Below are 12,500 nucleotides of genomic sequence, written 5' to 3' on the forward strand. Positions count from 1 at the left end.
ACTCACGCTCACACTAACTCACACACTCACACTCACACACACACACACTAACTCACACATTCACACTCACACTCACCTGCCGTGCTGACCATATACTTCCATTTGACCACGTAGGTGTCGCCCTCGTGAAACTGCCCCACGCTCTGATTGGGCAGTCGGCTGTAGTCGAACTCCAGAATGTGCCACGCCTCCACCCCTAGCGTGCTGACCTCAAAGCTGCGGCCGTCCTCGCCGTCCACCATGCCGTAGCCCCGCCCCACGTCAGTGCCGTCCAGTACCGCCCGCACCGGGGCTCTAGGGGCCGCAAGCATCACGGAGACGTCGTACGGTTTGAGCTCTGGACCGCTCTGCTCCTAAACACACACACACACACACACACACAAACCACTTTAGAAGCTGTATGACTTCAAACATGTCTGATAGCAAATGTGCAAAAGCTTGTGCTCAGTCTGTCAATCTTAGATGTGTAAATGTGTATGTGTGTATGTGTGTGTGTGTGTGTGTTTGAATATAAATGTGTTCTCAACTTAGGTTACCCTATGACACTGGTGAATTGCCCAATCTAGGTAAGAATGTGGGGATAAGAATGTGGAGTGGTGTGTGTGTGTGTGTGCGTGTGTATGTGCACCTTGTTGTCCATATTCTGCTGGTTGCTTGGTGCTTTGTGTGTGTGTGTGTGTGTGCACCTTGTTGTCTGTGTTCTGCTGGTTGCTTGGTGCTTTGTGTGTGTGTGTGTGTGTGTGTGTGTGTGTGCGTGTGCGTGTGTGTGCACCTTGTTGTCCGTATTCTGCTGATTGCTTGGTGCTTTGTGTGTGTGTGTGTGTGTGCACCTTGTTGTCTGTGTTCTGCTGGTTGCTTGGCACTCTCTGCGTCCAGTCCAGGAACTTCTCCTTGAACAGAGTCGTCTCGTTGTGCTCAGTCAGGCGCCCAAACACTGCCCAGTCAGGACGACCCTGGCCCTTCCTAAACACACACACACAAATATCATTCCTCTGTCTAATTCATGGCTGTTATTGTCACAAGGTTCTCTACACACACAAGTGTGTGGTCAACAGAATATCTTCCTTCCAGGCAGCTGATCACTACAACACACCACTGACCACTGACCTTTGTGTTGTGTCGTGTCACATGCAGACAAGTTTCTGTGTGTGTGTCTGTGTGTGTGGCTTGTTCACACACACACACACACACACACACACAGCTGATGAAGTTGTTATTTTGCCTTGGTATGCTGTAATGACCTTTGCTCTGAGGTCATGCAGTAATGGAAACATCACATCTGTTAATCTAAGTGCTTATATAAGGGGCCTCTCTAGATCACTCACACACACACAAACACACACACACACACACACACACACACACACTTCTCTAACACTGACCTACAGTGTCCCGTGTAATCTAATACACTGTGGGTCCACGTGTAAGAGTAAAGTGTGTTTGTGAGCTGTGTAATTCCTGAATTCTGCAGATATGCACCACAAACACATACACACACACAGTTCTTCCAGCCATGCCATTTCAATGATGGGCAAAGAGCAGTCACACATACACACAGCCATGCCATTTCAATGATGGGCAAAGAGCAGTCACACACACACACACAGCCATGCCATTTCAATGATGGGCAAAGAGCAGTCACATACACACACACAGCCATGCCATTTCAATGATGGGCAAAGAGCAGTCACACACACACACACAGCCATGCCATTTCAATGATGGGCAAAGAGCAGTCACACACACACACACAGCCATGCCATTTCAATGATGGGCAAAGAGCAGTCACACACACACACACACACACACAGCCATGCTATTTCAATGATGGGCAAAGGGCAAAAAGCTAACTAAACTAAAGCTATAGTGTGTAGGAGCATTGAACTCACACACACACACACACACACACACATGAACTGAAGCTACAGTGTGGTGTGTGTAGGACTATTGAACACACACACACACACATAAACTGAAGCTACAGTGTGGTGTGTGTAGGACCATTATTGAACTCACACACACACACACACACACACACACACACACACACACATACACACACGAACTGAAGCTATAGTGTGGTGTGTGTAGGAGCATTAAACACACACACACACAAACTGAAGCTATAGTGTAGTGTGTGTACATGTAGGAGCATTGAACTCTCTCACACACACACACAAACACACACACACACACACACACACATGAACTGAATATAGTGTGGTGTGTGTAGGAGCACTGAACTCCCCGATGTTTGTGCTTACGATCCTGCTCATCAAATTAAATTAGCAAATAGATTAGCCTCTGTTGTAGCACCCTGTAAAACACCTCTGTCTTGGCTCAGCACAAATGCCACATGCATGCAGGTGGTGTAGACGAAACCCTGTGTGTGTGTGTGTGTGTGTGTGTGTGTGTGTGTGTGTGTGTGTGTGTGTGTGTGTGTGTGTGTGTGCGTGTGTGTGCGTGTGTGTGTGATGTCTCCAGGTTTGATGCTGCAGGTGGTGTAGTCAAAGCCGTGTGTTTGTGTGTATGTGTGTGTGTGTGTGTGTGTGTGTGTGTGAGAGGGACAGAGAGTGGTCCATACTTGGGGATGAGTGGGTTGCACTCCCCCGGGTCGAGGGGGTTGATGTCGCAGGTGGTGTAGTCAAAGCTGCTGTTCCACAGGTGCTTGGCCAGCTGGAAGGCCACCTTCCTCTGAGCCAGCGTCACCTCACGCCCATGCCATACGTACAGCTCACTGCCAAAGTCAAACACCAGCACCTACACACACACACACACACACACACACACGCATGAACACATACACACACGCACGAACACACACAAAAAAAACAGTCATACATACGCATACACAGAGGCATACTCACACACATATAAAAACACACAACTATTATACACACATACGCAAACACACAGAGGCACACACACATACACCTCTTTGAGCTACAGCACTCACTCACTCACTCACTCTCACACACTCACTCACTCTCACACACACACACACACACACACACACACACACACACACACACACACACACACACACGCACACACGTCGCACACACATATGCACACACACACATATGCACACACACACATATGCACACACACACACACACACACTCTCACACACACACACACACACTCGCACACACATACACTCTCACACACACACACACACACTCGCACACACATACTGTACGCACACACACACACACACACAGAGGCAGGCACACACACACACACTCACTCTCACCTCTTTGGACTGCAGCAGGCTGCAGCGTGGGACTCGGCCCCAGAAGTCGTCGTCCGGCTGCAGCTTGTCCTCCACCAGCCGATACACACAGTTGGTCTCCACTATGGCACTCTCATACAGCTCATCCTCCTCCGGAGGGCCTGCCGCTACACACACACACACACACACGGGCACAGACACACACACACACACACACACACACACATACACGGGCACAGAGACACACACACACGCACATATATAACACAGGCACAGAAGCATACATGCACACACGCACGCACATACACATATACATACACATAAACACACACACACACACACACGGGCACAGACACACACACACACACACACACACACACACGGGCACAGACACACACACACACACACACACACATACACGGGCACAGAGACACACACACACGCACATATATAACACAGGCACAGAAGCATACATGCACACACGCACGCACATACACATATACATACACATAAACACACACACACACACACACACACACACACACACACACAGGTGCACATAGTTAGACTCCACTATATGGAGAAAATCATTTTAGGTAGGCCTAAACACGCACACACACAACTTTTTTTTCTATTATTTCTATAAGTATATTTTGGGGGCTTTTTGCCCTCATGCGGAATAGGACTGCTGAGAGTCACAGGAAGTGATTGCCAAAGCAGGAGAGATTAGCTGGGGTAAGGAAATGACCCGGACATAATATCTTGTGACTGAAACACACTGATACACACACGGACACACTGACTTAATTGAAAATGACTTACGTTGGTAGCTGCTCTGGCCTCCTAGAATCTTCCAGAAGTCTCTAGCCGCATGACTGCTTGTGTTCGTGCCCTCCTCAATGGCCTGGACATACGACGCCCGACAGCCAAGGTCATGCTTTGTCTGGATAAACTGTACCAGCTCGGCAGCCTGTCACACACACACACACACACACACACACACACACATACACACACGGAGCGGCATACATAAAGGAGTTATTTTCCCATGTAATTCTCATCAAAGAGGTTAACGAATAGAGAGCCACAGGGTCAAAGCTATTGAAAGAGTGGAATTGTTTCTCTGTGTGTGTGTGTGTGTGTGTGTGTGTGTGTGTGTCTGTCTTTCTGTTTATGTGCTTGAGTTAGAGGTCATGGCTATCAATGTTCTGCCATTGTCAGAATGGGGTCAGATTCCCAAAGAGAGCCCACTTCAACAATGAAGTCTGTGTCACAGCAGGGTCACATCCTGCAACTATGCACGCACACACACACACACACACACACACACACACACAAGCATACATTCACAAGCCACACAGTCTCTCTCAGGCACATACACACACAACTTCCTGTGTGACTTCAGGACATATCCTGTGAGTTAAATCTGTAGACTTCCTCTACGTGGTGGACACCACAGATGTAAACAAACCTCCCTCTTTCTCTATCTCACACACACACAGTTTCTCTCTCTCACAGTCAGTCTCTCTCTCTCTCTCTCTCTCTCTCTCTCTCTTCATGAGAGACAACCTGAAAATAACTGCAGTATGAATAGCGAGCGGCTGATTGGCTATAAATAAGCATCCATGCTAAAAAGATCTGTAAATGTTTCATCCCAATACGACATACTCCATCATGGAAAAAAGCACATCACATGTGTGTCTGTTTATTTATCCTACACAGATAAACTAAAACTGACATTTGACCAAGGGCACACATGCTAAACTGTCTTTCCACAGACACAGACACACACACACACGTCTGCATACCGTGCAAGGTCAGGTGTTTTTTACTGATGCACCTGTTGTAACACATGATCAAAGAGGAGCACTAGGTTGCTGTAAAGTCATTTTCTACAATCCAGATGCAGAAGTGGTGAAGAGGTTCTGTGCGTGGGTCTGTTTGTGTGTGTGTGTGTGTGTGTGTGTGTGTTCGCGTGGGTCTGTGTGTGTGTGTGTGTGTGTGTGTGTTTATGTTGTTCAACATTATTTGGTTGGTAAAATCTCCAGGTAAACCAATAATGCTGCCGTAAATTAAGCATGTGTGTGTGTGTGTGTGGGGGGGGACTCTAGAAATGCTCTCTACACTGGTGAATTGCCCAGTCTTGGTAAAGTGGTGTGTGCGCGTGTGTGTGTGTGTGTGCGTGTGTACCTTGGCCTTCTCGATGACATTGGCGAACTCTCCGGTCCAGATGAAGCAGTGGTGTGGGGTGATGAGCAGGAAGCAGTCTCCGCTGTTCAGAGAGGATGCCCGGGGCTCCACCAGACGCGTCTGCACATGACGACGACCTGCAGGGGACACACACACACACACACACACACACACACACTTATATTAGAGAGGATGATAATCAGAGAAAGGAAACCACCCAAACACAGATAAGTATAACACATAGATGGCACACAGACGCACACACACACACATACATACACACAGGCACGCACACAAACCACACATGCATGAATGCACGCACGTACGCATACACACACAAACCACACACGCATGAATGTACGCACGTATGCATACACACACAAATACACACACGCACAAACAGGCACGCACACATACAAACCACACACGCATGCATGCATGTACACAAACACACACACACACACACGCACACACTGTATATTAGAAATTATTATAATTACAGAAAGGAACCCACACACACATAGATGTGCACACACACACACACACACACACATACTGTACACAGACCCACACATAGACAGAGGTTCTGTTCAATGGGAGGGAACGGAGAGGGAACACAAAGAAAGGGTGGAACTCTAACTAGAGGGACAAGAGAAAGAAAGAGGACAGCTATCTCCTGACCCATAAACTATGCTGTCCACACACACACACTGCAGAGTTGGTCTGTGAGTTTCCACCAACTCATTAAAATTCTCGCTCACTGTGCACTATTTAGAAGACTGACCAAATGCCATTCTGCTAGCCTGGTTTTCATGTAGGACAGTGTTTGTGTGTGTGTGTGTGTGTGTGTGTATGTGTGTGTGTGTGTGTGTTTCAAAGAGGTTATGGGAGCAAAAGAGTACCTTACGAGGTCAGAATGTTATTTCAAGAAACTGAAAGATGCTCTAACTGACCAAATTAAAGAGAGAACAAAGAAAGAGAAACAAAAAGAGAAAGAAACTTATAAAGAGAAAGAGAAAGACAGCTAGAGACAGAAAAAGATAGAAAGAAAGAAAGAGAGCCAGTGAGCAGAATAGAAGAGAAGAACGGAGTGACAGATGGAGTAAAAAGAGAGGTACAGACAGGGAGAGCAAGTTAAAGAGCAGTTAGTTAGAGTGGTATGGCCTGTTCTTGCTGGCTCTGACTGAACTGGAACTGATAATCAATTAAACAGTAAATTCAATGATCTTGTACAGGACAGGCCATATAAATAAGGCTCTACAGTAGACATAGACACACACACACACACACACACACACACACACACACACGCACAGATGTTGTACAGGACAGGCCATATAAATAAGGCTCTACAGTAGACACACACACACACACACACACACACACACACAGATCTTGTACAGGACAGGCCATATAAATAAGGCTCCAGAGCCCCCCACACACATGCTCACTCACTGATCCTGTATAGGACAGTATAGGACAGACCATGTATTAAATAAAGCTCCAGAGAGCTCCCAGCGCTCTCGTCTGGTCTCATGATGCTGTCCCCATCTCTGCCCTCTACACCCCTATCCCTTGTGTCTTCTTCTTTTCCTCTACTCACTTTCCCTCTGACCGTTTCCCAAGGTCAACGACACATATTTAAGGACGCTACGACGTCATCGAACTCCGCCGAAGTACTGTTCCAATGTCAAGCATACATCAACTTCTACCAAGGACGAACTCCTTTGATTTGCCGAATTTTTCGAGGACGCATGTGTGTATCCTCAGCCTGCTAGGAACACCCACAATCCTGTGTGCACATTTCTGGATGATTTAAAATCTGTACTAAACAAGACAGTTCATTATGTATTTAAATGTAAACATTGTCTTATTGTCACTATGTAAAGTAGCCTAAATGAAGTATGGGCTCAGGTAATTTTGACAACTTTGAACTCTTACACCGTAATCATGTAAAGAAGGCATTTAGGAAGGGTATTTAAACCTTTTCTGATGACAACGATTGCGAGCTAATTAATACACTTTCCTCTTTACGATTTTGCTTAATGGTTGCTGCTCCGAGGTTTATTTTAGCAAACAAATCAAACATGTATAATTCAATTTATTGACGTGGGAGAATGACAGTGGTGCATTCATTGTTTTTCAAAAAGTAGCGGGCAGGAGGCATGATTTTCAGTAACGCACATCTTCAGCTTCCTGCACAGTACACTCACACGCTAGTCTGTTCCATTGTGTGTTTTTCGCATGCTAAGAAGAAGCCTGGTCTCGGCCCTGACTCGGCAGGGCTCAGTACTACACCAAGCAAGAATCCTCGAAGATCCTCGACTTTGAGAAACAGGGACAGACTCAACAGACACAGACCAGAGAACTAAATGTCAAGGTCACAAGAGGGTCAAGGTCACAAGAGACGTCAGGCATTGCCCATCACCTTCACCGATTGGACAACAGAGAGACTACAGGAAGTTAGTGAAGAAGAGATGGGGAGTGGGGTCAAGATATGACCTCAGGGTGGAGTTAATCCGGGGTCCTCATGGGCACAGGACCCGTATGTAGTATGGGGATGCTGCTGCTGCTTGCGCCACAGCTCTCCCGACGAGGGACTGACCTTTGACCTGGACTAGCATGGTCTTCTTGTAAGGCAGGGCGCTGTTGTTGGAGGTCTGCTCGGACACGTTGACGCTGCGCAGGTTCACGTTGCTGAAGTTCTCCTTGCTGGCCAGGCCGGCCAGTGCCACGTCCGAGAAACCGCCAGAGCCTTTATTTACTGGTGGACAGATGGAGGGAGAGAGAGAGAGAGAGATGAAAAGACAGATGGAGGGAGAGAGAGAGAGAGAGAGAGAGAGAGAGAGAGAGAGAGATGGAAAGACAGATGGAGTGAGAGAGGGGGAAGAAAGGGAGAGTTATTCTTAAATGCTTATCTATGTTTGCCATATATTGTACTCCAAGCATTCTCTATGAACCTGATGTTTAAATGTTCTGCTTTGGCAATGCAACAAAATTTGTCATGCTAATAAAGCTCACTTGAATTAAATTGAATAGAGAGAGAGAGAGAGAGAGAGAGAGAGAGATGGAAAGGAAGAAAGAGGGGAAGTGGTTTCATGTTTCAATCAGGAAGAGTCCTTAAAACATCACAGATAAACTGCCTTGTTTTTTCAATGCCTTTAGTACATAAGGTCACCTGTAGTTGTGGTCCAACGGCATAACACTCATAGCTAAAGAAAATATATTTAGAGGATGATGTCAGTTGTGGCTACAACTCCAGTCTAGACATGAGCCGTATTGCTTTGTTTATGACAATCAGATACATGCACGAAACTAACGCGTCTGCAAACAGTGAGCCAGGAAGTCATAAGGCGAAACATATAAAGTGTGTGTGAGCATCCCACAAAGCCAGGAAACTGACACACATATCAATGTAGGTCACACAAACAAACATACACACACAGACGCAAAACCACATACACACACACTCAGATGAGCATACAAATGTGAGGAAAAGAAACATCTGAGAAGGCAGCTGGATTTTTTAAAGAGCCATGCTAACACAAGCATTCTTCTCCAACTCCTCTGTCTCTGTCACACACACACACACACACACACACACACACACACCTAACATGACCTTATTTATGCACTCTTCTCCTTTGTCCTTGTATACCAAATGATGCTGCTTCTTTGCTCAGCCTTACACACACACACACACACTTGCACTTGTGCTCGCACACTTGACACACACACACACACACACACACACCACGCACACACACTCACTCTTGTCCTGCTTCATCCTCTTGCTCTCCAGCAGGCCAATGTTGAGCCGGTGCTCGGTGTACTCGTGCCGGATGTCGTCCCTGGCGGCCAGCATCTTCAGCGGGTTCCGTGACGACTGCACCTTCTTCAGCGGCCGCACCGCCCGCTTGTGCTGCACCATCTCAGACGTCAACCTGACGGGGTAGGGGTCAAAGGTCACTGTGGATCACTGACACATACTCCAAAACAAGTGAGATGTGCTTATACTGTATATTAAATTCTATATATTTAAAAAGCTGCAAATGTGTTGTTTGTATTTATTTAGTCAAGTCCCTTCATTTGCTCAGGGGTCATGTTGATGTTTATACCCAGACTTGGTGTGTGCGTGGATCGTGGGTGTGTGTTACTTGGTGTGTGTGTGGATCGTGGGTGTGTGTTACTTGGGTGTGTGTGGATTGTGAGTGTGTGTTACTTACTTCTCTGTGTGGATTGTGAGTGTGTGCTACTTACTTGAGTGTGTGTGGATTGTGAGTGTGTGTTACTTAGTTGTGTATGTGGATCATGGGTGTGTGTTATTTACTTGTGTGTGTGGATTTGTGAGTGTGTGCTACTTACTTGTGTGTGTGTGTGTGTGTATGGATTGTGAGTGTGTGTTACTTACTTGGGAGTACTTGGATCGAAGATGGCGTCGAAATCGCCACTAAACTCCAGGGCGGCGGAGTGTGCGCTGATCTGTTGCGTGTGTGTGTAGAACTTGGAGAAGACCTCGTCGTCCAGCTGCATCACCTCCTTTACACCCTTCGGAATCACGGTGAGAGTGGACTCTGGCAGACCGGCCACTACACACACACACACACATTATCAAAACATGCACAAGTAATTGAACACACTATTTAAAAAAAAAAAAAAAAGAAGCTAATCAAGTATTGGTGAAATCACAGAGACTAAAGGACTCACATACATATACAAAAAATATGCTTTGGATATAAACAATCATAAACAAACACATTGATGTCACACACACACACACACACACACACACACACACACACACACACACACACACACACACACACACACACACACACACACACACACACACACACACACACACACACACACACACACACACACACACACACACACACACACACACACACACACACACACACACACACACACACACACACACACACAACCTTTGTTGTTGAGCCTGTCAAGGAAAGACTCCAGCTTGTCCAATTTCTTGTCTGATTCCACAGTCACATTCCCCCTGACCTCAATCTCTGCATCATAGACAAGCACACAACACATAATGAGGACTTACTTGTCTTTTTTACATGTGTATATGTGTGTGTATGTGTGTGTGTGCGCGTGTGTGTGTGTGTGTGTGTGTGTTACCTTCTTGTGGCTTGATAGGATGCGTGTGGTTCTTGTTCTTTGAGGTTAGGACAGCAGGTGCAGGGCAACTTAGCGCAGTAGGGTCTGCCAAACCTGAAACACAAATTCACACACGTTAACATCTCTCTCACACAAACACTCTTGTATCCCTCTTACACAAGAAATGTGTGTGTATGTGTAATATGTATGAGCATGTGTAATGTGCATGTGTTTGTGTAATATGCATGTTCACATGATATAAATGCGAGTGTAATGTGTGTGTGTGTGTGTGTGTGTGTGTGTGTGTGTGTGTGTGTGTGTGTGTGTGTGTGTGTCTGTACCTTTCTTGATCATGTCAGGTGTATTGTGTATGTGCATGGAATGTGGGTAAATGTGCAAGGCGCAGGTCATGTAAATACTAATGTAGTGTATGTATATATGTGAATGTGTGTCTGTGTGCACGTGTGTGTGTGTGTGTGTACCTTTCTTGACCATGCGTGCGGCCACAGTGAACTGCGTGGAGTCGTTGGCGACTCCGTGACCTTTGACCCTGGATGCCTCCTGTTGTGCACAGATGAGTCGTTTGCGCTCCTGAATGCTCATCTCCACTCGATCAGCCTCCTCCCCAATCCTCTGCACACACACACACAAATACAGATCATTCAGAAAACAAGTAAAGCATATCTGCTTCCACATCAAGCAATTTTGAACGCACACACACACACACACACACACACACACACACACACACACACACACACACACACACACACACACACACACACACACACACACACACACACACCGATCAGACTATGTTAACACACAGAAACAACCACAGAGTAGCAAAGGGAAGTTTTCACTATTTATTGTGAATGTGTGTTTTTGGGAAAACGTAGATTTGCATTCGACATTCTTCAGATAATTTTGACAGAATAAATGTGTATGTCTGTCTGTCAAATGTAAAAGTCATTAGATGTTAACAAGGGCTTGTTCTTGTGTTTGTTGTAAATGGTTGTACAGTAAGGCATGGTCTTTGTCATGGTCTGTGTGTGTGTGTGTGTGTGTGTGTGTGAGTGTGTGTGTGTGTGTGTGTGTGTGTGTGTGTGTGTGTGTGTGTGTGTGTTTAACGGATAAGGAGGTGGGAGGCACCTTCCGTCTCCAGGGGTGCCGGTCATCCATGAGGGGAGAGTAGGGGGGGCTCGCCTTCACGGAGAGGAGGAGGAGGAGAAGGATGAAGAGTAGAGGAGATGGGGATGAAGAAGCAGAGGAGGAAGAAGAGAGAGAAATGACGATGCACCCAAAAGGCTTTTCATGCACAGAAACAAAAGATGTGGATAAGTAGATAGAAATGTGGTCCTTATCAGTTTGTCCAGATGACTGCAAACACATGGACAGTGTCACTCACGTCATTCTAGAAATGAAAGCAATGGCCACTGGCACTTTCCGGTGCCCTATAGTGAATAGAGAACTGCCCAGTGCCCAGGGATGTGCAGAAATGACCATATTTGGTTACATTTGATCCATTTTTTTAGTTCCTTCTAGCGGCTTCACTCGTGGCTCAGGGTTACAGTGTCCATGTTTTGGTAACACTTTATAATAACTACACACAATTCATCATTTATTAAGCCTTTGTTACTTATTAGTTAATGGTTTGTTCATCATTAGTAATTTCTAATTTATCATCAGTAAAGCATTTGTTCACACAGTTATAAATAATTTGTTCATAGTAAATAAGCCTATATCTAAAATATGTTTATACATTATTGTTAATACTTAATAAATGATGCAATAATATGTTTTTGATTAAGTAATATTTCCATTATTTAACAGTTGTAACATACACATGCACTAATGATTAGTTAGGGTGAGGATACATATTTTATAAACCACTTCCTAATACTATAATTCATAATTAACTCAGGAGTTACAAGTGGTTAGTTAA

At 45.7% G+C, this 12,500-nt stretch overlaps 1 protein-coding gene across 2 annotated transcripts in view; it reads right to left on the reverse strand.

Annotated features, from left to right (window-relative positions):
- Positions 1-12,500, reverse strand: part of svila (supervillin a) — a 53,937-nt gene that overhangs the window by 7,998 nt on the left and 33,439 nt on the right. For both annotated transcript variants that reach the window (XM_076290267.1, XM_076290266.1), the window contains exons 21-33: positions 11,708-11,761; positions 11,038-11,188; positions 10,577-10,669; positions 10,375-10,461; positions 9,837-10,014; positions 9,197-9,369; positions 8,031-8,189; positions 5,426-5,562; positions 4,058-4,205; positions 3,257-3,402; positions 2,585-2,760; positions 831-963; positions 77-353 (exon numbers count right to left, since the gene is read on the reverse strand). In XM_076290267.1, the coding sequence (XP_076146382.1) occupies positions 77-353; positions 831-963; positions 2,585-2,760; positions 3,257-3,402; positions 4,058-4,205; positions 5,426-5,562; positions 8,031-8,189; positions 9,197-9,369; positions 9,837-10,014; positions 10,375-10,461; positions 10,577-10,669; positions 11,038-11,188; positions 11,708-11,761 (1,912 nt within the window). The remainder of the gene's footprint in view (positions 1-76; positions 354-830; positions 964-2,584; positions 2,761-3,256; positions 3,403-4,057; positions 4,206-5,425; positions 5,563-8,030; positions 8,190-9,196; positions 9,370-9,836; positions 10,015-10,374; positions 10,462-10,576; positions 10,670-11,037; positions 11,189-11,707; positions 11,762-12,500) is intronic.

The sequence above is a fragment of the Alosa pseudoharengus genome, unplaced genomic scaffold (assembly GCF_046254945.1).
Source record: "Alosa pseudoharengus isolate Yale_2024_CS ecotype anadromous, Long Island Sound unplaced genomic scaffold, YU_APseudo_1.1 YU_APseudo_1.1_scf_18, whole genome shotgun sequence".
Lineage (NCBI taxonomy): Eukaryota > Metazoa > Chordata > Actinopteri > Clupeiformes > Clupeidae > Alosa > Alosa pseudoharengus.